This window comes from Chelonoidis abingdonii, chromosome 1, assembly GCF_003597395.2.
Source record: "Chelonoidis abingdonii isolate Lonesome George chromosome 1, CheloAbing_2.0, whole genome shotgun sequence".
NCBI lineage: Eukaryota > Metazoa > Chordata > Testudines > Testudinidae > Chelonoidis > Chelonoidis abingdonii.
The window spans coordinates 105,301,088-105,328,738 of record NC_133769.1 but is presented as its reverse complement, the minus strand read 5'-3'; the positions used below and the strand labels follow the sequence as shown (position 1 = coordinate 105,328,738).

General features: G+C 42.9%; 1 protein-coding gene across 4 annotated transcripts in view; it reads right to left on the bottom strand.

The window, feature by feature from the left end:
• Window positions 1-27,651, bottom strand: part of APPL2 (adaptor protein, phosphotyrosine interacting with PH domain and leucine zipper 2) — a 224,854-nt gene that overhangs the window by 22,201 nt on the left and 175,002 nt on the right. For all 4 annotated transcript variants that reach the window (XM_075068758.1, XM_032787258.2, XM_075068756.1 and 1 more), the window contains 7 exons: window positions 16,821-16,880; window positions 16,130-16,201; window positions 9,983-10,070; window positions 5,089-5,130; window positions 4,922-4,980; window positions 3,344-3,490; window positions 375-457 (listed from right to left, as the gene is read on the bottom strand). In XM_075068758.1, coding sequence (XP_074924859.1) covers window positions 375-457; window positions 3,344-3,490; window positions 4,922-4,980; window positions 5,089-5,130; window positions 9,983-10,070; window positions 16,130-16,201; window positions 16,821-16,880 — 551 coding nt within the window. The remainder of the gene's footprint in view (window positions 1-374; window positions 458-3,343; window positions 3,491-4,921; window positions 4,981-5,088; window positions 5,131-9,982; window positions 10,071-16,129; window positions 16,202-16,820; window positions 16,881-27,651) is intronic.

Sequence of the window (27,651 nt, the reverse complement as noted above, 5' to 3'; positions counted from 1 at the left end):
TTATTTAATGTACAGTATTTGGGCTTTATTCCAAAGATCCTCAACTGCCATTGAAAAAAAATCTCTGGCTCTGCTATGCACGTATTCTCTGCAATGCAGGTAGTATATTCCTTTTATACACACACACAAACACACCCCTCCCTACCCATCTGTTCTTTCACACAGTGAAGTGCAAATGAAAAAAACAGATCAATAAACTCTGTTAGTCTGAGCCCAACCCTGCAGCCTTCTGGTGGAACTCCTCTCCTGAGTAAAGACTGCAGGACTGGGCCCTGTGTGGGGCAAGCCCCATCCAGGCACGAAAGGACATTAGTAATCTTGCTTGAATTTAACACAATACAGCAAACCAAACTGAAACCTAGGTGTTGTGTTACCTTTGAACCATGTTTGAAACTGATGACAAAAAGCTGTCCATTCTTTTGGAAAACATCTCTGCTCCCTTCTTAAAAAAGTTAATCTGAAAAATATAATAAGGGTATTCTGGAAATTATCTAAGAAAGGTTTGTCAATCAAATAATGGATGGTGGGGCAGGTGCTGAACATGATCCTATAGTGACTGATGTCACAGACTGCCATTCAAATCTAAGGCATTATTGAAACACCAACCTCTCCTTTCCCACCTCTGCCCCCCAAACATGAAGGTTAGTGACCACTGACAGTCAAATTACTGATATTAACACTATTAACTGGCCTAAAGAACCATGTCACCCGTCTTCTATACTCCAGATTTGTCAACATTGTGCAGAACCTAGTTATGTGGCAGTATGCACTAATGTGCCCCGTACTGCTGCATAAGCCGGGGCCAGGATTTTCCCCCTTAATTATGTTTATTAGGCCAGGTCTACATTACAGACATCTGCTGGCATAGCTATGTCAGTCAGGGGTGTAAAGATGTGTATCCATGACCAACATAGCTGTGGCAGCAAAAGTCCCTGCTGTACCTGCAGTTATACCAATAAACCTGTGGTTTTACTGGTATAGCAGGTGGGAGAGAGGTCTGGCAGTTTTGCTGGTATAGGCTGTGTCCATACTAGGAGTGCTTTGCTGGTATAGGATACCCATATAGCTACACCACCAAGGTACTCCTAGTGTTGACCTGGCCTGAGATGATCCTCCCTAGCATCTGTGCTCTTAATCAGTGTAACCAGATGACTGCTATGGAAGAAATGGATAGGGGGCAAGGAAAACAAACCCTACTCATTCTGACCAACAACCCTTCCCAAGTAGAGTTCAAAAAGACTATTTTAGTTAGTGGCTCTTGAGTTAGATGGAAACCTATAAAACCAAGTGTTAATTCATTACTAAAGAAACAAACACACACCATTCATGAATTAACTATTGGTTCATATTAGATCCCATATCTTATCTTACTCCCATCTCCATGCACAGGATGAAGCAGCTACAGCATATAGACAAACAGTTGCTCCTCCCACCAAATTATTTCCAATATGCTAAGCCTCATACTCATCCTCTCTTTGGAAACATGAAACACAAGGTGTGCACATTTTAGCTGACCGATTAGTATGGACAACTTACAGTACAAAGACAGATAGGCACTTTACAGCTTCTTACGTATGAATACGAGTAGCTTCGGGCTGGCCTGACACTTTGCATTCTCACAGAAACAAGGCATTGCCATATAGGGCATCCAAAGTCCACAATTCCAGCTTGGAACTTTGTTTCCATACAAGCAGATAAATGGGAATGCCTTGTGTTACTCTGCAGAGAGGCCTCAGTGGTTAAAGTAGATTGAAACAGGAAGGGAAGCGCTTGCTGCACCAGCCCGGGAAGGGGAACTGTGAGAAAACACTACTCACTCTAGACAGGAAAAGGGAACATCATTTGATTTTAGCTGGAGAAAATCAGTGCAGTCTTCCCCTGCTGTGATTGACACCTGTGCGAAGAGGGAGTAAACTTCCTCTACTGGTGTAAGTGGACAGAGAATTCTTATGTTTCACACTTTTTGCACAGATGGAGATGATTATGCAAAGTACAAGAGAGTTAAGAAACAGACCCACTCTATTTTTGTCCCAAGTGGAAGTATGAAGCATCAGAAATCTCATGCAAAGGCCTGTTCTCATGAGATTTCCAGCAGTTTTGCAGACTAAAGCAGTGTGGATAATTTGCAGAGAAGGCCCTGAATTACTTGACTTTTATTTGAGGTTTTTTGTGGTTTCCCCCTCACTGGATAATACTGCATAGACCAGTCAGTGGTCCCCAAACTTTTTACCTTGCAACTCATCCCTTGCTCCTGTCCACACCCCCACCCCCTCCGGAGCCAAGGCCAGGATCAGATATGTGGCTCCAGGAGGGAGGGATGCGGACATGGGAAAGGAGACTGACGCTGGGGCCACAACTGGGGGCAGGGGTGGAGCCTAAGCCACGGGCCAAGGCCAGCAGCCCAGGCCCCCAGGCACAGGGCTGGTGGCTGGGGCCAGGAGTGGAGATGGGTGGCACTTCCTCCCTGCCCCCTGCGGGGACTGGCCCAGGCCCCAGCCATTCCTCCCCCTGCCAAACGTTCCTCCCTGCCTCAAGGGGGTGGACCCCACAGTTTGGAAACCTCTAGCACAGACTTATTATTTACACTCAGTAGTTTCAGGTCCCAGTTCTCATTTACATTAAGGACCCCTTACATCATTCTGGCAGTGCAAATGGACCTTAAAATAGAGTGCTCAAGTGCTGTACAAATATCAGTTAATCCTCCCAACACTCCTGGGCAGTAGGATTTTACTATTACTGCCACATTTTATGGACTTGGAAACCAAGACAGAGACTTGGCCAAAACCACACAGCAAATCACTGACTGAGCAAGGATTTCCAAGTGCTCAACCCACTTGACTACATTCTCTCTCCTATTCTCCAACACGTTCCAGTTCCTGTTCACACTAGACTCCTCATCAGCATGCTGAATATCTCATGCTGGGAAGTAAACTGTTGCACAGGTGAACTTATAAAAGCACAAAGTGAACAATGACATGGGAGTAAATTTTGTTGTGGTGACAGTTTAGTGTTCATACCATTCAGCCTACAATGTGCTGATTTTGCTTTTGTGTGTGTGTTTTTTAAAGCAGTATCTTTTTGAATAGCTAAATGTCCAACTACCTGACCATAAATAAAGAACAACTTGAGTAAGGCCTTGCAAAATTTGGCTCAATATGCACGTTGTTTGATTAGAGAGAGGAAATATACAAGTTCACACAGATTAACAGAAAACATTTTGAATAAGGTTTTCCCTATTTTCATGTCAGCTGCCACAACTCCTTCTATGCCAAAATGTCTTTCATATCCCAGAGACATGTTCCTTTAAGTGACATTTCCACTAGCCTGGCTTTACTGTACATACCTGTCCTTGTGTGTATCCTAACATAGGTTCCATCATTGCAATTCTCTTCCTGTACTGCAGAGCATTCAGGGCACAGTAATACTGTAATGATGAAAGATGCTGCTTCCTCCTTGCATTTGCCACCTCCTTTACTACTTCTGTCTTTAGCTGAATAAAAATTTGTGCAGAACGTTAAAACTGACAGTCGTGCAATGCACAATCATGTTATAGATATATCCAGATCACTTACTGATTATTTTAATATCATCATTAAATATTTATTTTTCCTTATGGGAAACAATATCTCCATGACAAGACAAAAACAAGCATTAGAAGTAAAACAATTGATATAGGCTCTACTTGGCAACATATTTAACTGCCTCTCTAACTTTAATTGACCTATGCAGTGTAGTTATAGCTGTGTTGGTCTCAGAGTTTTAGGGAGACAAGGGGGTTGTGGTAATATATTTTATTGGACTGACTTCTGTTGGTGAGAGAGAAACTTTCAAAGACCTGAAGAAAAGCTCTGCATGGCTCAAAAGCTTGTCTCTCTCACCAACAGAAGTTTCACCTCGTTTCTCTCCAAGCATATGAGCAGCTCTCTGGGCTATAAATAGCACAACTACTACATATTTGAAATTGTAAGCATCAGGTTATGACTTCAGTGACATCAGCGTAAGTCTAGAGTAATTTCACTGTAGCGGAGATTAGAACTTGGTCCTATGTGTGTGTAATTCATAGAACTAATCATTCTGGGGATAAGTCACAATCTGCTGTACCTCCAAGCACATGCATCCGATACAGGAACTAAACATTGAATTCTGATCTGCAATGCAGATCCCTTAAATGATCTTCTGATCTTTCTAAAAGTGTAAAGCCCCCTACTGGCCCAATCTTACATTCTTTGCACACTTTGAACTGAGTGGGAGGCCCGGGTGTGCAAAGAATGCAGGATCAGTCCCACTGTCATCACATTCATTTGCTGTAGGTGGAATGAGAATCAATATCCAAAGACCTGCCAGGCACACTAAAGAGGAGAATGTAGTCCTTTAAGCACAGCAGATATATGGCATTATTACATCACTTCAGGTGCAAACACCCTGCATCAATAATCCTCTAGTACAGCATCCTCTCTTTAGAAGATTGGTAGACAGATGGGTTTAACAGCAGGAGGCCTATAAAAATCTTTGTGGTCATTTTGGATTTCTTCTGTCCTGAAGAATTCATCCTTCAGCTTCTCTTGCTGCTTTATGGCCTCAAATTCAATAAAACACTTAAGCACACGTGTGACACTGAGGCTGACTCACAGTCCTGGGTGCTACGAGAAGCAGCATAACATGCCTTACTTGAAGCCTGTAAATAGTTCCTTCAAGTTAGGTACTAAAGCATGTGCCTTTCTCAACTGAGGCCTAAAAGCTTTGCTGCTGACTCAAAAGGCAATCACTGGGAGTCTTGAGCTACTGTGGATTCAATCCACAAAACCCAGAAGTTTGTACATTTGCCAATGTTGTAGTTAAAAATGAATATGTAGGCAGAGCCGAAGATTAAAAACTTTCCTTACATTAAGAACCAAACTATAAGATTTTTTTTTTTTTTTACCTTTTCATTTTCTCTTCTTTTCGGTAATCGGCTATACTTTGCCATGGAGAGATCATGTTCTAAAAACAAGAAGCATTTTCAGCATCATGGCATGAGTATATACACACAACACTCCTGTGACATAATTAATGCATGCCATAAGAAACAAACAAAAATATGAAACATACCATTGCTAGCAAGGCCAAAAAGATCCTTTAAAGTGCTTACTTCTGAAATAAAAAACAAGTCAACACTTCAGAATGAAGAGAGAGCCATATACATTGCTTATTCAAGCAGAATCACAACAAAACTAACTCCCTTTATAGGTACTTGAAGAATAGTTGCCTACGTCATTTTACTCCTACAAACAGAAATGTGTAATTTATGTTCATGTCTTGAAAATAATAAATGAAGAGCAGCACTTACAAAATATTTGCAATGAGTCGCTGGCATCTCCTATGCCCCCTGTTTGTTTCATCCATTTGGGGCTTGTCTTAAATTATAAACACCTCCAGGCAAGTCCAAATGAGTTCCCAATCCTAACAGGGCCGTTGGGGAGTCAACTGCAAAATAAGTAATTCCCACGCTCATGCTCTGCTATGCTTTACTAATCACATTACTGATCCACTTCCCTCCTTACTGCAAGAAAAACACTTCTCTTCCTCCAATGTACCACTTGGTCACATGATGCTCCACAGCCAGTCCCTTGCTGGGACCTCCAGAAAGGAAGCATGGAAGGAAGCACCTGTACATGCAAGTAGGTAAGATTTAGCTAAACTTGCTTTACTGTACAAGCTCTGACAATGGAAAAAGATCCCATATGTACAGGTGTAATTTATATAAGGAACTTGCCGATTCCTTTGTCCATTACCAAAAAGAAGCTGTCCTTTGTCTAAAAAATCTGTTTTGAACAACATATTGCCAGTGCTTAAATGACACACAGAAGCTCTGTGCCCACCACTGACTGCCACAGCATATGAACTAGGGCCCTGATCCTGTAACTGGATCAGACCTATTTGGGCAGACCTTTGTGCCTTTGCAGAGCCACAGTAACATCAATGTGGATGTGATTGCTGGGTTGGGGCCAATATTAAGGATATTGGGCAAAATGTTCCGATTGGGATGAGGAAAGGTAGCTAAGTAAATAAGCTGATTTTCAAAGATGCTGCTCTCACTGCCCCCTCCCTGTGCACCGTAACTTGCATTAATCTCTTCAGTAAGAATACCCAGTAGTCAATTGTGAAAAGCTTAAGAGAGAAATTGCAGGATTTGTGTTCCTCACCAAGGTACCATGTGCTCTTGGATGAGCTAGATGAAAACTGTGCTGTAGCTCAAGGCACCCACAGTGTCTGCATTCCTCTAGTGCAACAGCGTGGGAACTCTGAGGCAGCTTCAAATAAGCTAGTACATGGAGGTTTTTGTTGCATCAAATATGAAAAATAAGGCTGTAAGTAGAGAATCGCTTGTACTGTTGTTATTATTAGTTAATTTTTTTCCGACACCAAATTTTTAGTGGGCAACAGATTTCTGTACTGAAAATGCATAGCTGCTCTAGGGAAGCTTGGTGGGGGAGCACGGGATTTGGGCAGCTGGACAGGTAATAGATGGGACTTTGGCATCCAAAGAATTGGGAGACAGTTTGGGTTCTTGACACCTTTGGGGCTTTAGATATTGGGGATGAGATATATCTCCTTGTCCTCTCCCCTCCTATGTACAAGGACAGAGGTGATTTGAAATTTGGGGTGCAAATTACACACACACACAGCCACCGGTATGAAGAAAGACTGGAGCTTTCTGAGGGGCTGGCCCAAGACTATGGAATGAAGTCCCCCAGGAACTAAAGACCATCACAAACCTCACCATCTTCCGCTCCAAGTGCAAGGTGCCTTTCTTTTACCTTCCCTTCTCTGACTCACACACAATGCTGTATGTTTGTATGTGTTAATTAAAAACAAGACGCACTGCTGTGCATACATACTTTTCCCCCTGGGAAAAGGATGAGAACAAACATGTGACAGGTATTAGTCATGTTGCCTAATGCACTACTGAAAGGCACTCAGATACTATGATGAACACAGTAACTCCTCACTTAATGTTGTAGTTATGTTCCTGAAAAATGCAACTTTAAACGAAACGATGTTAAGCTAATCCAATTTCCCCATAAGAATTAATGTAAATGGGCGGGGTTAGGTTCCAGGGAAATTTTTTTCACCAGACAGAAAACATATGTATATATATATATATACATACACACACACATACAAACACACAGAGCATACGTTTTAAACAAACAATTTAAAACTGTTCACAGCTATGATGATTGTGAAGCTTAGTGGAGGTAGTGAAGTTAGAGGGTGGAAGAGGGTGGGATATTTCCCAGGGAATGCCTTGCTGCTAAATCAGTGGTTCTCAAACTTTTGTCCTGGTGACCCCTTTCACATAGCAGGCCTCTGAGTGCAACCCCCACATATAAATTAAAAATATTTTGTATATATTTAACACCATTATAAATTCTGGAGGCAAAGCGGGGTTTGGGGTAGAGGATGACAGCTCGCAATCCTTCATGTAATAACCTCGTGACCCCCTGAGGGGTCCCAACCCCCAATTTGAGAACCCCTGTGCTCAATGATGAACTAGCACTCAGCTGAGCCCTCAAGGGTTCTAGAGTGACCAGGTCACAGGGATCAGGACGCCAGAGGGAGGATGGGGGGGGGGGGGGGGGGGGGGGGGGCGAGCAAAAACAAAAGAAGTTTCACAGAGGCCGTGCGATTGCTGGACCACAGCCGAGCAGCAGAGGCACAGGGCTCCCCAGCAGCGACGGGGAAGTTTATCGGTTCGGGGGACCCCCACCTTTGCCTCTGTCCGCCGGCTGCCCCGCCTGGGACAAGTCTCGCCCCTGCAGCCCCTCTCCGCCACATGTCTCCAGCAGCCCACACCCCCAGGCCGCGCTGCCCCCCCAGACCCTGCCCACTCTGCGCTGCCCCATGGGCTGCAAGGCCGCAGCAGCCTCTGCACTGCACTGCAGCGCTCCTGGCCTCAGCCGGCCATGGCCCGTGTGCCCAGGCTGCTGCACAGGGGCATCTCCTCCCCAGGCCCGGCCTGGGATCCAATGGAGCAGTGAGGGGGGCAGGGCTGGGGGCAGGAATTTGGGGAGGGATCCAATGGGGAAAGGAGGGGGCGGAGTCAGGGCAGGGTGGGGTGCGAGAGCCCCTCCGGGCTCCACCTGTGTGCCGGAGCGGAGGGCAAAATTATTTATTTGTTTGTCCAGTGTCCTGACCGAACATCGGTTGAGACGCAGTACAAACAAGCAAATATTGGGACAGTCCCAATAAAATCGGGATGTCTGGTTACCCTAAAGGGTTAACACATTGTTAATGTAGCCTCACACTCTACAAGGCAGCAGGAATGGAGGGGAGGGGAGATAGCATAGCAGAGACAGACATACACCTTGTGTGTGGGAGAGAGAGAGATGCACACTGCCCCTTTAAGTAAGCTGATCCACTCTTAAGAGCATTGTCTTTTTAAGTGGATCAGGAAGTTGAGACAGCACCTGCTGCCCCAGGCTCTCTATCTCTCTCCCTCCATGTCTGCACCCTGTTCTATATGGAGAAGGGGTAAGCGGGGTGTAGGAGCAAGGGGGAGGGGGACATCCTGACATTAGCACAACCCTCTACTCCTGCCCCCCCTCCCACACAGCAAGCAGGAGTCTCAAGGCAGAGGGCAGGAGCAGCACATGGCAGTGGGGTGAGGGACAGCTGCAATTGCTAGCCTGCTGGCAGCTGCTGCACAGGGAACTTAGGGGAGCAGGGAGCTGATAAGGGGACTGCCGGTCCACCTTGGTGCCACATCCCCACCAGCTAGCTGCAACAGCTGCTTTTGCAGCTGCAGTGGACAAAGCGTGCGGCTGCCAAACAATGTTAGAAGGGAGCATTGCACAACTTTAAACAAGCAGTTCCCTAATTGATTAGCAAGGTAACAATGAAACAATGTTAACCCAGAGGACTTTAAGTGAGGAGTTACTGTACATATAGAATAGAAAAATTTAACCCCTGAAGCTCTAGCCATGCAAACACTTACGTACGTGTTTAACTGTAAGCATGTGAGTGGTCTCACTGAAATCAAGTGAGCAAAGTTAAGCAGATATGAAAGCATCTGCAGGACGAAGATCTTGGTATTTGGACATTATGTGCCTCTTGTCTACCACAGAACTATTATAAACAACACGCATTTGTGACAGGCCCATTCATGTCAACACAGTCTTAACGGCTCTATAGTGATGTATGGAAATGACACAGGCTGAAAATCATAATTTCTCCAAAGCATGTTTTCTTTCACAATTATACTGTTGTTTTCTCTTCCAATAAAACCAGTTCAAACAAATATAGGCACCTAAATGCCTGCTGACGTAAGCTGAGCATGGGAACTATTTAAAGTTGAGATACAGTCAATAAAATCTAATGCTTCTCTTGCATGTGCTGGTTAGACTCTCTCTGAACTTGCATAGCAACCTGCTTTCAAAATTATTCCAAATATTTGCACTGTTATTTTGCTTTGCGAGCAAGGAATTTCCAATTTTGTACCATCCTGCCATCTGGATCTTTCCATGTGTGGCACAGAGTTAAAAAGGTTGATTTGCCTAAACCGGGGGAAAACAGGTATGCTTTGTAGTCAGAAAAATCCTGCTGCTGTTTTTCAAACCCAGTTTTCTCACAGTAGGGTTAATATTACCTCTCCTTTCAGATGTTCACAAGCCTGGTGCACCACTGCATTCCACCAGTTTTATGCAAGTATGACACCACCGAATTCAATTAAGTCACACTGGTATAAAAATAGATCATACGACGGAAAATGTGGCCTTGTATTTTAAAACAGGTACCATGTGTGCTGGACTTCTAGAAATTTATGTCTGCTCAAAAATGCTCAGTCTAGCAGCAAGTAAGAAAATATCAGATTTTTCTGGCAATTAATACAAAACCAAGTTTCTTAATGACAAATTGATAAATAGTCAACAGCTTATAACAAAATATGTCAGGAATCAAAAGTTATGAGTTGATAGTAATTTGGAATCTAACCAAAACTTACCTGTAAGATCTTTTTCTCGAAATTGTATGATCGGGAGAATCATTGTGTCCGCAAGCTGTTTTGCCAGCTCAGAATGGAGAATATTAAGCTGAAAGGGAGAGAAATGATCTAAAATACTGCACTGTGCACAGGTTACTACAGACACACTGTCATCAGCCTGTGAGCCATATAGACCTCTGTCTGCAGTGTAGTTGTAACCGTGCCGGTCCAAGGATCTGAGAGGGACAAGGTGGGTAAGGTAAATAAATATTTTTTAATATTATTATTATTATTACTACTACTACAACAACAACGACATTGCATACAACAATGGGAGGTATCAAATTTAGTCATCTGAACGGAAATGCCACAGCATGAAGAAAAAGCATCCCCAGAGGTCTCACGTTCTATAACCGTGTGACCACTACAAACAACTGCAAATATGCTGTACAGCTCTGCAGCAGACTTCAGAGAAACTGAGGCACCATTTACTGTACTTCACATGCCTCAGAAGGGACCACCTCAAATGAGAAATCACCACATGCTCCCTCACACTGGAGTTTATTAAAAAAAAAAAAAAAAAAAAAAGGTACAGGCGCCCCCGCCCCCAAGTTACGCAAATTTGCACTTACGGAGGGTTGGGGTTGGGTTTTTTGTTTTTTGGGGGGGGGAGGGGCGGCGTAGTTGTCGGGTATACGTTTCCATCTTACGCAAAATTCGAGTTACACAAGGTGTTCCGGAACAGAACACTTGTGTTAAGTCGGGGAGCATCTATAAAGTTACTTGGAAATCATGCAGTAAATCCAAAACAACTCTAAAAAAACAAACACACACACACGCCCCCCAACAAAAAGTGGAACCAACTACAAGTACTCCACAACCACAGAACACCACCTCTGGGACAAACCATGGCACCAGTACCCACCAAGTAGACACTGCACGACACCCAAACATCATCAAGACTAACTCTCACTGGAGCTGCATTATTTGTGTTCTAAGGGACTGAACTTTTGCCCTATCTCAGAACCTGATACCATACTAACTTGTGGAGAACTAGAAGAATTCTTCCACCTGTCTCCTCCTCAAATAATTCTTTCACCAGAATGATGACACCACTCACAATTACCATGTCCCCACGACAGAAGATGGTCCAATAAAAGATATTACCTCAACCACCTTGTCTCTCCAAGTGTATTTCAATTATTTGAGTTTACATTTCTCTTGGAATTTAAAAATTTATCAGGGAACTAGTTACTGGGCCAAATAATGCCAGGCTTGGTGGTCGTATGATATTTCTGATCCCAGATGGAGGGAAAGACCAGGTGTCATTAATTTATTATTATTAATAAAATTTTGACCTTATACCTTGCTACCTGGAATATTAAAAACCCACCAAAAACAAATACTGAGTCAACCCAAACAGTATTTGGTTTTAAGCATTTTTCTCTGGAAACTGAATGCATAGCACTACTGAATATAATGCAAAATCAGCTGCCACTGACTGTACTAGGAACTGGATCAGATCTGTAGTCATCAACAGTTTTAACAGCTTCAACAAAAGTGACAGTGGAAATGTCCAACAGTTCCCCAGGACCTCATAAATTAAGCTTGCTCAAGAAGAGGCTTTGAAGCAAAAAGGTTACTGCCACACTATTTACTGTCTAAATATTGGTTTCTCACTTGGGCTGCACCTGGCACAGTACATCCACTTTGCACAAACAAAAAGAAAAAAGTCCTTGAACATTAACTCAATTTAGTCTCAGTTCCCAATTAAATTGTAAACAAGTGTTGTTCTTTATATTTTTAATGTTTTAATTTTAATATACTTTATATTTTATCAATATTTTCTTATTTATTTGGATTGATTTTTCCCCTTTTTTGGTGTGGGGGAGGGAAATGGCTTAAGGCCAATATTTTTTTAAAAAGCAGCAGCAGCATCAAATTAGACTTCTAAAAGCCACATTTAGGCACCTCCTGATTTTAATAACTGTTGAGCTCGTATTAAGATCAATGGATCCTACGCTCTTGATTCATGCAACTCTCTCTATTGAAGGCAATGGGAGTTTTGCCTGAGAATGGACTGCAAGATCAGAGAGAGAGTGATTTAATCACTGCTTAAATGAACATTGATTCTATACAATGTGTCTTTCCCCAACTCTCCCCATTTGGAGTGACTCCCAATGAAATGCAACAATGATTGGGTAGCAGGTGTGTTGGTCATAACCATCTCACTGTTACCTTGTGTTTCCCATCTGTCTGTTGTACTTATCTGTTGTCTCATCTTATACTTAAGGGTTTGTCTACACAGCAAAGATTTTTCAGTGTACCTTTCGTTTTCTCAGCACAAACTGACTTGCACCCACACATAAAAGTTCTTTTTTTGATTCATTCAGTAGCTATGTTTAACCTTTACTGGAAAAACTTTCCCCTGTGGACAAACTCTTAGTCTATCAGCTCTTAGAAGCAGGGACTGTCTTTTTAATTCTATGTTTGTACAATGCCTAGCACAGTGGGGCCATGATGTGTGACTGAAACCGCTAGGCTGCTACTCCAGTGCAAATTAAAAATTCATCGTCATCTTCTTTAATACATGGAATGGGGTGTAGGGGTGGACTACGGAGGAGATAAGTAGAGCCATTCAACCAGTGCAAGTCCCTGAGCAGTGATCCAGAGAAAAGCCACATAGGTAGGGAGGAGTGTCACAGTGAGTTACAGCTGCTACCACAACCCACACACCATAGCAGTGGCCACAGCTTCTGCACCTGAGTTCAGTGGGCTGGGTGAGAGGATACTATGCATTCCAGTCCCCAAAGCTCGTTTACTCAAGATGTGCATAGTTGATGAGGAATTCAGCCTACATGCTTAATTTAATCCTTGCCTGATCTTTGGATTCAAAGAGCATTTCCGTTTCTTCACACTTGAGCCTTTGAAAAGATTTCATTAGTAATTAGCCTCTATTAGCCATGTTCTTTGTTAATGCTTCTATACAACCGAGTCAGGACCATTTCCCACTGCTAGAGCTTCTCTTTCCTTTCATTCCTGTAAACTGAAATGTATTCACAATAGGAACCATTACAAATAAAGGACCCTATTCATAAATGCTTTACTTTCATGGCAAGTCTATCCCTCCCTGCCCCAATTTCTGTAGGTGTCTCTTTAAAATCCAGGCCAGAATGCGATCCAGCACATAAAGACATGTTTTGTGGCATGTTGTTATATATGGATGGGGAGGTCCCTTTTTCCATGTCGATAGCAGCAGGAAGAAAGGGTCAGACTGTGCTCAGCTAGGATACCCATGATCATGCTGGGGCTTGGCAAAAGGTTCCATAGATGAGACCAAAGACGTGATATTCTATATACTGTCAGGGAGCACTGAGACCCAGGATGCTACTTGTCTGGATCCCTAGACGTGGCTGCACGGTAAGGCCAAGTTCTGCAAACTTGTTCTTTCTGTCAAGTCTGCAGAGGCAGGGAACCAGATTGGAGGGGTTAAGTGGCTGTAGAGTAGCCATAACTGGGATTCAGTAAACTCCAGGGGCACAGCTGACATGGCTAGCGGGAGGCTGAGGAAAGGAAGGAGTGGGCAACTTAAGAGGAAAAGCCTAGATTCAACAAAATGCATTCTGTGCTCACAGCCAGCACAGAGGAGGGCTTTGTTTGTACCTTGGAAGGGAGAAAACATTGATTTTTGACCTGTTTCTACTGCAGTAAGAGGGGGCAATGCTTTGTGTGCGTTCTGAGACAGCCCTGTTGTGTGACATTAACCATCGGTCCTTTTAAAGATCAGCAGAAAGAAATGGCATGGCATGAAGCATGTAAGGGCTAAACTAATCTTTGGGGTAACTTTGATTAAGTCAGTGGAGTTACCTCAAGCTAATATTTTAGCTTATTTACCAAGTTTTGTTATTCTGTCTAAATTAGGCCGCAGTACAACCCTTTGCCTTTTTACTTTAACGGTAAACAGAAGTTTAAAGTAAGCAAATGGGTAGCAGTGTATTTCTGATTATACAAGCACAGACCCCATGGAACCCAGAAGGGATGAGGTAAGACCAAAAAAAACACTCCGACAGTAAGGTCATACAAGTACCTAGATACTCAGACCAGCTGGGAAACACTATTTCATGCCCACTGAGGCCATATGTAGAAATACTCCCATTCCTTAGAAGTGACATGCACTGCCTGGCGAGAACAAAAGCACTGTGTACTCAACTCTGCAGCCTGATTTAAACCAATCCTCTTGCCATCAAACTCTTGCTCAATCCTACAGCATAAAATTCTGTCATCTTGTGATGACTATTTGAAACTTCGTTAACTGTTGCTTGTGCTGCTCCTTTCCCTGGAAAATCTGGGCACCGATTGCAGAATTTAATGCTTAATAATATAAAGGCCTTTTCTATCAGAAGATCATAAGCTAGCCCAATCCGGTTGATACTTCATCTATTTTGGGAATCTCCCTTAATTCCCCTGCCTGCTTGGCACAGCCTTGCATTGAGCATGATGCAGGGTTTGTGGGGGGGGAAGAGAGGCTCAAAGAGGTTGAATGGCCCAGATTCACGCCAGGACTTTCAACAGAAGTTATGAGTCTAAATACCTTTGTGGATCTGAGCCAATATTCCCAGCACTCCCCTAGCAATACAAATTGGCACACCTTTTAAGGGATGCAATCTACTCCCCCTCACATATATGGAAGTGGGGTGCAGAGCTGGGGCATTGTTCTCCCACTTGGATGAGTATGCTTCCACTTGGGAGCATCCCAGTAGCAGCTTTATACTCCCCTGAGCACTGGGGTTGCAACTCTGCCCAATCCTTACCTGGTGTAGGATAAGTATCGAGTTAAAGAAGGAAAGTTAGCTTATTAGTTAAGGAAACACATAGGTGTTGTAAAAACGGACCTCAATGGCACGTAGAAGGAAGGCCTTAAAAATAATGAGTTATAAGGCCAAATGGAATGAAGTAGGGAGGATGTCTGGTTCAAAGAATAACTAATAAAATAAGGGGAAGTTTCTAAAAGGAAGGCCTCTAACTGATAGGGATGACTACAGGCAATAAGAGAAAAAGAATCTCTCTTAAAAGGAGCCAACATGGACGTTCCCACCCCACCTACCAGTGTTATGTCCTATGTGACCCCAGGTGCAACGAAAAAGCTGTTGGTCAGCAGGAAGTAGGGAAGGAAATAAGAAGGAACGGCCTAGGGAAAAAAGGAGGTTGTAAATCTTATCTGGATTAAGACTGGAAATAAGGGTGAACTGTCTTAGTTTGGTTTTCAGCTGCAGCCCGCAACTGGCAATGACAGGGTTTGCATGCACAGGGGGTGGGACTCAATGTACCTGGGTGTTACTGGTTTAACGAGGTGAGGGGAGAGCGAGTTTGTTGTTACAGAGGACGTGTATAACTTGGTGGGGTTGGAGCAGCTGTATGACATCTGCCCTCCAGACCTTAAAATGTGGCTAGTGGACCGGAAGCCCAAGGATCTGCGCAGTGCAAGGGCACTGGCAGATGAGTTTGTGGACAGCAGATCAGGGGCCAGAGGAAGGCCCACATCGGGGGTCAGAAGGGGAGTCACCCAGAGACCTCTCAAAGGTGGGACTCCAGGAAGCCCAACTCAGGGGTGGCCGGGAATGCCGGGGTGGGCCGACCCCCCGCATGGGACTTGAGGGACCTGAAATGTAATTACTGTGGCCAAAAGGGGCACTCCCCATGGTTGTTTGTTAAAGGGTATAAAAAGTGAACTCTTCAAGGGTTCATTGCTAATTCCTGACCATGCTGGAACCAGCCAATAAGGATCTGAGCACTGCTGGGATTAGCCTGTTTGTAAGTATCTTGATCAAATGCTTATAAATGTTCTGTTACTGTTTGACTATAGTAAATTGTGTATTATTTAGGCTTTTAAGGCATGCTTAGAGCAATTGTATCAGTACCATTTGGCCTTTGGATTTAATAAAGGAATTTATGGTTAAATTAGTGTTTGGTGGTTTCCCTTATTAATATTTTCAAATATTAATAATTCCAACATAAGGGTTATATAAAGGGAGTGAGATTTATTACTCCTTCCCCTCCATTACATGGTTGCACAAAGGCCAGGCAGAATTTAGCTTTTAGTAGTAGTCAGAGGCAAATGGATAAAAACACAGAGAACATGATGATACTGCTATAGGCCATTTAAATTACCTCATCCACTACTTTTGAAAAGTAATGAAGGGTGGATATCACTTCTTCATCTCCTTTACCCAGGGCAAAATTCTGAAAATAAAAATATATATTGATACTGTAAGTCAACAAGGTCATGATACAGACAATATGTCGTACTACACCTCTACCTCGATATAACGCTGTCCTCAGGAGCCAAAAAAATCTTACCGCATTATAGGTGAAACCGCGTTATATTGAACTTGCTTTGATCTGCCAGAGCACGCAGCTCCCCCTCCCCCAAGCGCTGCTTTACCACGTTATATCCGAATTCGTGTTGTATTGGGTTGGGTTATATCAGGGTAGAAGTGTTCATACATGTATAAATCATATACTACTTTCATATATGCACTTTATATTTTAAATTTCCTTGTCTAAAGGAATGAAGTTTATCTGATTTATTTAAAAGGAATGGTTGTACCAAGAATAGGCTGCATTGCATCTTCATTACTTTACTAACGTAAACATTTTGGATGGCATTTTCAAAAATACTCAGCGCTGCTCCCACTGAAGTCAACAGGCAATTTTCCCCAATGGTGTTAATGGGACCTGAGTTAGGCCAACGATGAGCTGTTTTGAAAATCCTACCCTTTGAATAGATTTTTCATATGCACCATCTAATCAGCTGAATGTTGAGACTGTTACCCTTGCAAACACAGAATTTTAGATGTACCTGTTTTTCATATGCAAGAAGCTGCTTGGAAAGCTGTTGTGTGGCTAGACACATTTCATTCTACAAAACAAAAACAAAAAGGAGAGTTTAGTAGAGGTAACCAAAAATATTTAGGATTACTGTTGTTACTACTTTATTATTTGGATAGTGGTAGTGCTTATAGGCCACAAACAGGACCCGAACCAGGACCCTGGGGGATATACACACACTGCAAGTGACGTTCCCTGCCTCAAAGATCTCACAGTCTATGGGTCTGTCTACACTGTGATAAAAAAAACAAACAAACCACGGCACCAAGTCTTAGAGTTCAGGTCAGCTGTCTCAGGCTCATGGGCCTGGGACTGTGGGGCTACAAATAGCAGCATAGATGTCTGGGCTCGGGTGAAGCCCAGGCTCTGAGATCCTATCACCTGTGGTGTCTCAGAGCCCAGGCTCCAGCCTGAGCCCAAACATCTACACTGCAATTTTATAACCCTGCAGCAAGAGCCCCGCAAGCCCAAGTCAGCTGACCTGGGCCAGCCATGGCCATGCTGTGGGTCTTTTATTGCAGTGTAGATGTGCCGTATGGCTCTGATTCTGCAATTACTCAAGCACATGCTTAATTCTGTGTGCATGAGAAGTCTCAAAGCACTACATCAGCGGTAGGCAATCTATGGCACACATTCCGAAGGCGGCATGCGAGCTGCTTTTCAGTGGCACTCACACTGCCCGGGTCCTAGCCACTGGTCCGGGGGCTCTGCATTTTAATTGAATTTTAAATGAAGCTTCTTAAACATTTTAAAAACCTTATTTATGTTACATACAACAATAGTTTAGTTATATATTATAGACTTGTAGAAAGAGACCTTCTAAAAATGTTAAAATGTGTTACTGGCACGTGAAACCATAGATTAGAATGAATAAATGAAGACTCGGCACGCCACTCCCGAAAGGTTGCCGACCCCTGCGCTACACCAGTTCATACAACCCAGGGCCAGTTGGTGTGAATGAGGCTTGGTCTACATTCAATTTTAGTATGAATTTAACTGTTTGGTTAGAAGTATGATTTTTTTTACTGAAATAATTACATTGGTACATGGATGCAGTTATACTAGTTTAAAAGGTGCCTTATACTAGTATAGCTTATTTGCCTAAATTCACTGGAATAAGCTGTGCCAATATACAGGTTATACCAGTTACATAGGTATCACTGCATCCACACTAAGGGGTTGTACTGGTATAATTATTCAAACTGTGGTACCCGTACAAAGGTGTGTGTGGAGCAATGCTTAGAGCAACCCCAAATGAGCCAGTGGAACTATTAACATGCATCTATTTAAGTATATTCATAATGGATGGATTGCAGGACTGAGCCCAAATTCAAGAATAAAAAGAATAGGTGGTTTGCTGACACATGGCTAGTCTGGGAGTAACTTTGCGACAAGGTACATTGAAAAGGTCACAGACTATGCCTGATCCTCCCACAGAATGCATTAAAACAGCAGCTTTTAAAGAAGTCACAAGTTATAACTTCCCACCTGAAATCTGCAATCCAGCGGAAGAGCTAGTGGAAAGAACAGGGAGGAATAACAAGAAGAGGTGGGAAGTAGCCCCAGAACAGATGAAATCAATCAATCTAAGCCAGAGAGGGGAACTGGTTTAGCCACTGAACCCTAAGGCCAATTTAAAGCACCACCATTATTTTGGTGCTGCTAGCAATTTCTGGTCTGCAGTGCTCATTTTGCAGAGTGAAGACAGGCAGAAACTGAACCCCACAGTCTCAAGGACTTCTTACTCACAGAGATTTTGTATGTCTTTAGGTGGCAGCCCCGTCAACGGGGTGGGGGGGTGATTTAAAAGAGCCCAAGGGCCCCCCAGCCGCAGTGCAGCAGGGCTAAGGCAGGCTTCCTGCCCACCTTCGCTCCATGCCACTCCAGCACGTCCCTGTGGCCTCTGGAGAGGGGTCTCCACGTGCTCTCCCCTCCCCAAGCGCTGACCCCACAGCTCCCATTGGCTGGGAACTGCGGCCAATGGGAGCTGTGGAGGCGGTGTCTATGGGCAGCGGCACGGTGAGACCCCTTGGCCCCTCGCCTAAGGGTCGCTGCTAGAGGGGTGCGCTGGTTGCTTTTGGAAGCCACCTGAGGTAAGCACAGACCAACCCCCTGCCACCCCAACCCCCTGCCCCAGCCCTGAGCCCCCTCTCACACCCAAACTCCCACACAGAGCCTGCACCCCAAACCTCCTCCCACACCCCAACCCCCTGCCCCAGCCCTGAGACCCCCCCACTCAAACTCCCTCTCAGAGTTTGCACCCAAACTCCCTCCCACAGCCTGCATCCCACACCCAAACTCCCTCCCACAGCCTGGTGAAGTACTGGGGCTGTTCTCACATAGAAGATTTCAACAAATAGTACTAAGAAAACAATGGAAAGCTCCCGCAACCCCATGTTGCTATTAGTATTGTGACAGCACCAACAGGTAAATGTGAAGATGCTGGGCTTGAAACACCCTCACACCTCTGCTATTTGCCCTCAGTGTCTTCCTTTGTGTATCAGAAACCCAGCGAGTGGGGGAAGGCAGGCAGGCATAGGAAAGGAAGCAAGTTCTACTCTCAGCTAAAGCAGTAGAGATAACCTATATTTATATCTGTGTAAATGAGAGCAGGATTTGGCTTGGGATATGTAAGAGGGAGACTAAAGATTCCAATAGCAGAAGCTTTGTCACTAGCCAGATACGTCTGGTTTGTTTCACTGCCATAAAACTGGTGTAAAAAAACTGAGGAATTAAGTCCTATATATTTGCCCTGGCTAGGCCCCTCCTTTCTCCAATTATTAGTCCTCTGAATTATTTCTATTTTAGAGTTCAGATTTAAAAAAAGAAAAAGAAAAAAGAAAACCATAGCTTGTTTGTGTAAGTCAGAGCAGCCTCTAAGCTGCTCTAATTTACTTCAATAGGCCAGAGCTAGAGCAGACGCACCATTAGAATCAGGGAGGCAGAACCTGCTCCCTGATGCCTTCCTCTGCCCTTCTGTGCAAGCTCATCTTGGTATAGGACAGAATCTGGGTGAAAGACTCCAGAAACAGTCTTTGCATGGGCCTCTGCAGCATCTTAACACCCTGATATACATCTTAATTCCTCAGCAGAGTCACTGTCTGCAGGCGATGAGGAGTGGTAAAGTCATGTTCAGCCATGAAAAAAACAAAGGCCATAGTCTGTCTAGCAGGGTATCTACATGAATGGTTGCAATGCAAGCACAAGGCAGACGTTGGCTCTCCTAGTTCTGGCCCCCTTAGAACATCATGAAGATTGTTTTTCAAGGCCCTAAGCGATTGAAGCAGTGAGTTCAGAGAGCTGTTCTAGGGCATAACCAAGGGCTCGGGGCCTGGTACCTGTGTTAAATGGTGTCTATTACATGACCAGGCAATGGCTGCCATATGTAGACCCCATAGAGAGTATTTACACTTTCGGCAGGAATAGCGAGAACAGGTGGAGAGGGCTGAAAGTTACCCTGATAGACAGCAAGCACAAGGCTTCCATACAGTGAAATACCACTGAAGCCAACAGATGGTGCTTTCAGTGGTGCATAGGCCTTAGGGCTGGCTGTGTGCACCAAGGTGAGTGTCATCCTGTCAGAATACAGTGAACACTACTACCGCGTACATGTGAATCCATTTGGGGCTGTTAATGCTTAGTTTCTCATACACACACCTCCCTACCTGCCAAATTGTGACCCTCTTCTAGGTATAAAATTTTAATTGTGTCATTTCCAAACAAAGGAACAAAACATTTACACACAAATCAAGTTAATCAGACAGGTATAAATACTGCCATATTACCCAGGGACAAGACGCTCTGCTCAGCCTGTGATAACACTGCTTAGTTAAAAACACTTTTTGGGGGGCAACTCCAGCATAACCCTCCTCCAATTTGTTCTCAGTCAGGCTTCTCTCTGGCACTGTCTTGTGCCCCCTTCCTCTCTTGCCACCATTAATCAGCTGAAGGGTTTAAAAGTTGTTGTTTGCATTGCTTGTATTTACAGATCCATGAAGCCCTTGGAACCCATTCTAGCAGTTAGTTCAATTCCATATACAGCAACATACTATTATCCTGAACTGGCTGAAAATAACGTGTTGATCAAATTGAAGAACAAACATTATTTGTATGTAAATATACTTTTCCCATTAAATAATTAAGCACAACATTAGAAAATCTTTCGGAAAATAGTGGAGCAAGGCAAAATAAAGACTATAATAAAATTTTTTCCAACTGTTCAAATTACTCTCTGTCACAATACCCCACAGCTCCTTTTGAAATTTCAGAGTTAAACAAACGCTTCTGTAGTGGGAAAGTCACTAAGGACAGATTACCAACTAGAAAACATATTGAAAGCCTGAGCAGCCTGATAAATCTAAGTGAGGGCAAAATTCATTTTCGTTAGTGCTATACACACAAAACACATGTATTTTCGTTAGCTGATTTTATAGAGGGAAAAAAATCCCCAGGGAAATCATATACAAATGTTTATTGGGAGGAAGAGAGGACTAGACAGAAATCCATTCTAATTAAGGAGTGATGACCCTGGATGAATTATTTCATTTAGTTTTGAGCCTAGCTTCCGAGTGCTCAGAGCTGTAACGGAAAACCTTTTCAAAGATCTACCGGCATCAGATTACATGGATGGGATAAAGAAGACAACGTAATGCATCTAAATCCTCTCTTTACCATACTTAAGTGAAAAAGGGCCTGCACTTGAAATGCACTATTTCAACACTTTAGTCAACTCTGGGTCTGATCCCGCTTTCATTCAAGTCAATGGCAAAATTCTCATTTATTAATTTTTGGATCTGAACTTCCCCAAAGTGTCAAAGTGTTTATATCTGGGCTTCTGGTGTGACTCTACCTTTTATCATCATCTGTCATGCACACAGCTAGTTACCTGATGCACAAATAGGCTCTTCCTCCCTCCAGTTCATAATGAAAACTCAGCTGCACTTACATACAATTTATTTGTGAGATATTCCGTCATTTGTCAACATATTTTCTTTCTAAATAAGTTCTGTGGTAAAAATGTGAGTCAGATTTAATTAAAATTGGAATTAACGCTTATTATTTAATAGTGGATAGTAACATATAATTGTCTACAAGATTCCAGATAAGAGTACCTGTAAAAGGATTCAACTGAGCTATACACTTAACTTTAAAGGCATTGAGCCATCTTGTCCAACCCCAGTATGATGAATCTTTCAGCATATCTACTTCTCTGTGCTGAAGACGGCATTTTCAAAACTTTGTATGTAAACGAGAGTGGAGTAATACAAAACTAGTTTGCATAGCAATGGCAGATACAGAGGAGAAATATAAACACACACATGCTGTATACACAATGGTGTGCAATAAAGTTTTAATTGGTATGCTTTTGGGATACCTAATTGCTCACAGATAGGAAGAGGAGGGGTGGGTGGCTAGGGGAGGATGTCCACAAAGGATTTATGGATTTTCCGTCTTCTGAGATCATGGGAAGTATCCAACTTTAAACCCAGACTCAGTTCAAATGGAGCTGAAGCTTGAGATGAATGTGTTGCCCAGCTCTGTCTATATGCACATATCTCCTCCTTCTGAAGCACTCAGCTGTCTGGCAATCGGGATAATGCTACTATTGTAATGATTTAATTTTGCAGAGAGAATGCTTTAGAAATTAAGATCCCAATGCTGCGAGATGCTGAGATCCCCTAGTGTTCAGAGTGATCAGTAGCTCACAGGATCAGGCTATTTTATAGCATTCCCTGTTTAAGCTGATTCACAATGGCGTGTTCAGTCCTCACAAGTAATGAATGGCTTGATGAAGGATCATCGGATAGGAAGAGAAAAGATACAAGTCATGGCTCTGCTGTAAAACAGTGCCAGCAGCTACAGCAGGATTTTAGTTCTGGAGAGAAAAAAATCTTTACAGTTTTCCTGCAAACCAGCTATCAGCTAAACGGTTATGATGTGTTCTCCTCTCTGTAACACTCAGATCTACAAATTCTGCTCTGCAGACCATGGGCATAAACTTGCTCCTAGGCCTGGTGCCAATTCCAAAGCTGACCAGCAACAATGAAATGGAATCCACGGCATTGTAAATACAATATTCATCCTCCTATCATAGAATATCTGGGTTAGAAGGGACCTCAGGAAGTCATCTAGTCCAACCCCCTACTCAAAGCAGGAACAATCCCCAGGCAGATTTTTGCCCCAGATCCCTAAATGGCCCCCTACAAGGATTGAACTCACAACCCTGGGTTTAGCAGGCCAGTGCTCAAACAACTGAGCTATCCCTCCCCTTAAATCCTGTTTACCCTTAACTGTCTTCTTATTTACATGTGGAGAATACATCACAGCAAGTGCTCCTCATATAAATAATGCACACTTGTGATCAATACAGCATCATAAATGTGCAGGGTGCTTTACAAAATCAATGTTGCCAACTCCACTGATTTTATTGCAAGTCTCGTGTTATATGATATCAGACTTAAAGTCACATGAGGTTACGCAAGAATCTCAACTTTCACTGAAAACAAACGCCCTTATGATTGCAGAGAAAAGCTTGAAAAGATGACCAGAGTGCAGTCACAAAGCTTAAAAACTAGAAGGCAAATAAAAGGAACACATTTACTATTATTATAATACTATTATTATTAATAATAAATACCCATGATTTTAAACCACTCATGATTTTGTAGAGCCTGACTCACAATATTTGGATGTTTCAGATTGCAATACTGCAAAAATAATAAGTAACAAAATCTATGTTCCCAGAGAGCTGGAAACTCATTCATGGATCCAAAACCTTATGAAATCAATGAAAAGACTCCCATGGACTCCAAAGGGCTTTAAATCAGGCTTTCTGAGCCCCAGGAGTGGTCTTAGAGCCAAAAAGAGGCATCATTTAGAGGGTGTAAAAATAAGGATTCATGAATTAAATATGGGAGATGGTGGAATGAAACTAGTTTGAAGAACAAACTAAAATAATAGTAGGCAGCTCCAAATTACATAACTCATGCTCAGTGCTGTCACTTTACTTGATAGCACCTACCTAATCCTCAGGACATTTTCTCCACTGTCTCTTTGCACAAAAATATTTTCTTTCTGCACTGCTAAAGGCAGCGTTAGTTTACTTCTAGTTCTCTCCTGCCTTGCTCCCCAGCAGCTACAAACACTCTTAGTATACAAATATATTTATTGGAACTGCGAAAGAAAATGTCACAGTACTGACAATGTTCAGCACCTTATTGCACTATAACTTGTTTCCAGGATTCCCCTTCAGGTGCCTGGTAGATACACTTTAGTTAACTGTGGAATGAAATGGAATTAGTTATTTTAAAAAAAATCATGTTTATTTTGTGGTGCCTTCTTTTCTTTATTCTTGGCATATGAAGGTCCCCATTGGGCCATTACTGGCATGATGAGTGGAATTGGAGCATTACGTTCAGATTTCAGGAGGGACTTAATTCAGCGTGGCACAGCACTTGGTGATTGGAAATGCATGCTGGGGCCCAGGCTGCTTGGTTTTAACTCTACAGCCTTATCACGTAAACACTAACTTCACTTAAGAAATATCTCTTTCCTGCAATTCATTCTGTCTGACCTATCACTACTGCTAATGGCACAGTCACTTCTGTGAGTTCAACCCTCAATAGAAATGAAGCAGCAGTGTTCCCAACTGGCATGATTCTGTCATGAGTCTCATGATAAATACTGTTTTCCTTAAAGCCCCAGTTCCTGGAGTCAAGTGGATGTGTGATCATTTCAGCCTTCATTCTTAAAGAAAAAGTACGTTTGCAGCCCTCGTGGCTGTGGAGAAAATTTCAAAATGTGATCCCAGTGCATCCTGAAGGCTCAAAAAGCAGAAGGCAAATAAAAAGAACACCACATCTATTATTTTTACATAATCTCATGATTTTAAAGCCAATCTCATTATTTTTGGTGAGCCTGTCTCATGATTTTTGAACATTTGGGGTTGGCAATATTGGCAACTCTTAAATGGGCAGCTGGGATAGACTCTATTGGGAAGTTTTCTTCAATCAGAAAATCACAAAGCTAAATTGCTTCTGGCTACAATGCACAGTCAGGAGCATATAAATAAAGCAGGAAGTATAATCTGAACTCAGAGATGTTATTTATTCATCTTATATGACCAAAATCAGGTGCTTCTCTGTATTTGTATCCATGTGCTAGTGCATGTTTACTGAACACCTAACAAGACATTAAACAGTTTCTAGTGCTTGCAACTAGAAATGGCATTAACAAACATGATTAAGTTGGTTGATACAAGAGGCACCAAAAATAGACATGCCAAAAATAGGCATTAACAAACATGATTAAGTTGGTTGATACAAGAGGCCCCACTACTGCCTAACAGGATCCTGTAGCTTAAAAAAATTAAAACAACAACAAAACCCACAAATTGCGCACCCTTCTAGTTATGATAAAATTATTATCTTAAAAAAAAAAAGAAAAGAAAAAAAAAGAAAAAAGCCATCCATACTGGGGAAATACTTCTAGTTTCTCCTTACATGACTTTCAAGCCATCTGATAAATCTTTAAATAAAACTGTGACTGGCAGTTTATAAGCTAGCAGCCAATTAAATGAATGCTTTGCACATACAGCAGTATTTCTGGGCAACTACAAACATATTTCTGGATGGATAACAGCTTGCATTTGGTGCTGATTGCTACCCGCAGGAAGCAGTACAGTAAAGGTGGGGTGAGATCAACACTCCAACAAGGTCAGTGTTGGCCGGCTCACAAAAGAACCGGGTTTTAAGTATGACAAGTGGAGAGCAGACAGGAGCATGGATATATGAGAACCGAGAGGCAGTCCCAAACAGAGGAGGTAGCATGGGAGGTGTGACTCAGGGGACACAAAGGGGCAGTAAGGAGTAAGATGGTTTGGAGAAGGCAATGTGGGCATATATGAACTCAAGCTCTGGGGCCTCCTACTACTTCCTGATGTCTCATTTGGCTTTTCCAGAGACAGTGATTCTTGCCTGCGGTCAGGGAGGCTTTAGCAGAGACTTACGGGCTCAGTTGCACGCACAGAAACCCCAGTGGTGGCTTTTGTCCTCCAGGGCTGGCCTGGTTCCTCGCTCTTGGCATTGTGACCTGGGGTTAGTGACCACTTGCAGCAGCATCCTCCGCCCCTACACCTCTTCTAAGGGAGCCAGGTCCAGCTCCCTGGGGCAGGAGCCGTTGCTGTGGCACCCGCCCCTTCCCAAGCATCCGCTCCACATCGGGTCAGGATTTCGGTTGTGGTACCAGGATACTCTATGTGGTTGGTGCCCCTTTGGTTCGGCGAGGAAGAACAGACAGAACAGCTGAGTACACTCATTGAACTGGGAGGCTCCATCCACCACTGACTGTGACTCATGAAACTTGCTGTCTCTGGTGAGATACATTCCTTTGCTTTTCTCTTCAGTCTCAGTTTTCTGTCTTCTCTATTTCTTGCTTCCCCATAACCTCTCTTCTTCTCACTACACTCTACCCATGCTTTGCTATATTACTGAGTCTCCTACTCCTTGCCAGATCTATTTCCCCCTTCCTCCTTGGCCATTCTCCTCCAAAGCACTTCTTGCATTGGCTGCTTTGGGCTCTACATTTTTCCCAGTGACTATTGATTTTGAGTGCCTGACTTGAGAAATCTCATTTTCAGGGGGCAGGTGCTTAATCTTTTTTGCAAATCAGGCTCTCTTAAGGCAGTGGTTCTCTGCCTTTCCAGACTACTGTACCCCTTTCGGGAGTCATATTTGTCTTGCATACCCTCAAGTGTCACCTCATTTAAAAACTACTTGTTTACAAATCAGACATAAAAATACAAAAAAGTGTCACAGCCACTATTACTGAAAAATTGCTCACTTTCTCATTTTGTCTGTATGAAATTTTAGTTTGTACTGACTTCACTGTGGCTTTTCATGTAGCCTGTTGTAAAGCTAGGCAAATATCTAGGTGAGCTGATGTACCCCCTGAAAGATCACATACCCCTGGCTGAGAACCACTGCTTTAAGTCATTTAAAGTCGGGAATGCAAAATCAGTCACTTGTGAAAGTCAGGTCCTAGTGGCTAATGTTGGAAGTACTGTCAATGATAATGTCCTACTGCTAGCTGCTTTCAGTTGCTTCTTGAATCTAATGTGAGCAGCATTGCTAATGACCTCTTAGTGGACAGTGTGCTGTCCTGGGGAATAAATATCCTATGGCATCAGATTGGGTTTGAGTACTCAGGGCCCAGAAATGCAGTTTGAAATGAACCCTGGATCAGTAGCAAGAAAATACTAATGTTCAGAGTATCATATTGTCTGTGAGAGAGACAACCCCAATAAAATAGCTTGTTTTGCACAGTTTTGCTGTAAATCTTTATACTCAGGTCCTTATATTCTTTGCATGTAATCTTAAAGAATATGTGATGGTTTATATAGATCCTGATTCTTTTTTTTAATTAAAGGTAACGTAGCATGGCTGAGAATTTCAGAGCTGCACAGAACATCTGAAAACCAGGTCCGATTAATTGTAATCGCAACTGAGCATTGAAAATACCATACTAGACTTTTAAGGCAGCTCTTTTGAGCCATACACCTCTTGTTGCAAAATGAATGTTTGCTTGCCTCGATGGGGAGGGGAATAGTGACATGTAAGAGTATTTATTTTGGTTCCAAAAGAATGTCCTGAAAATAATCTCTGTGTGAACTGCTAATATGTAGTGGAGTCTGTCAGTGATATCTGTTGTATGCTCACGTTTTATTACGAATTCCTCAGTTGTGAATAATCTAAATAAATCAGGTTCATAATATTAATTGCTATCTGTGTGAGGAGCCAAACACA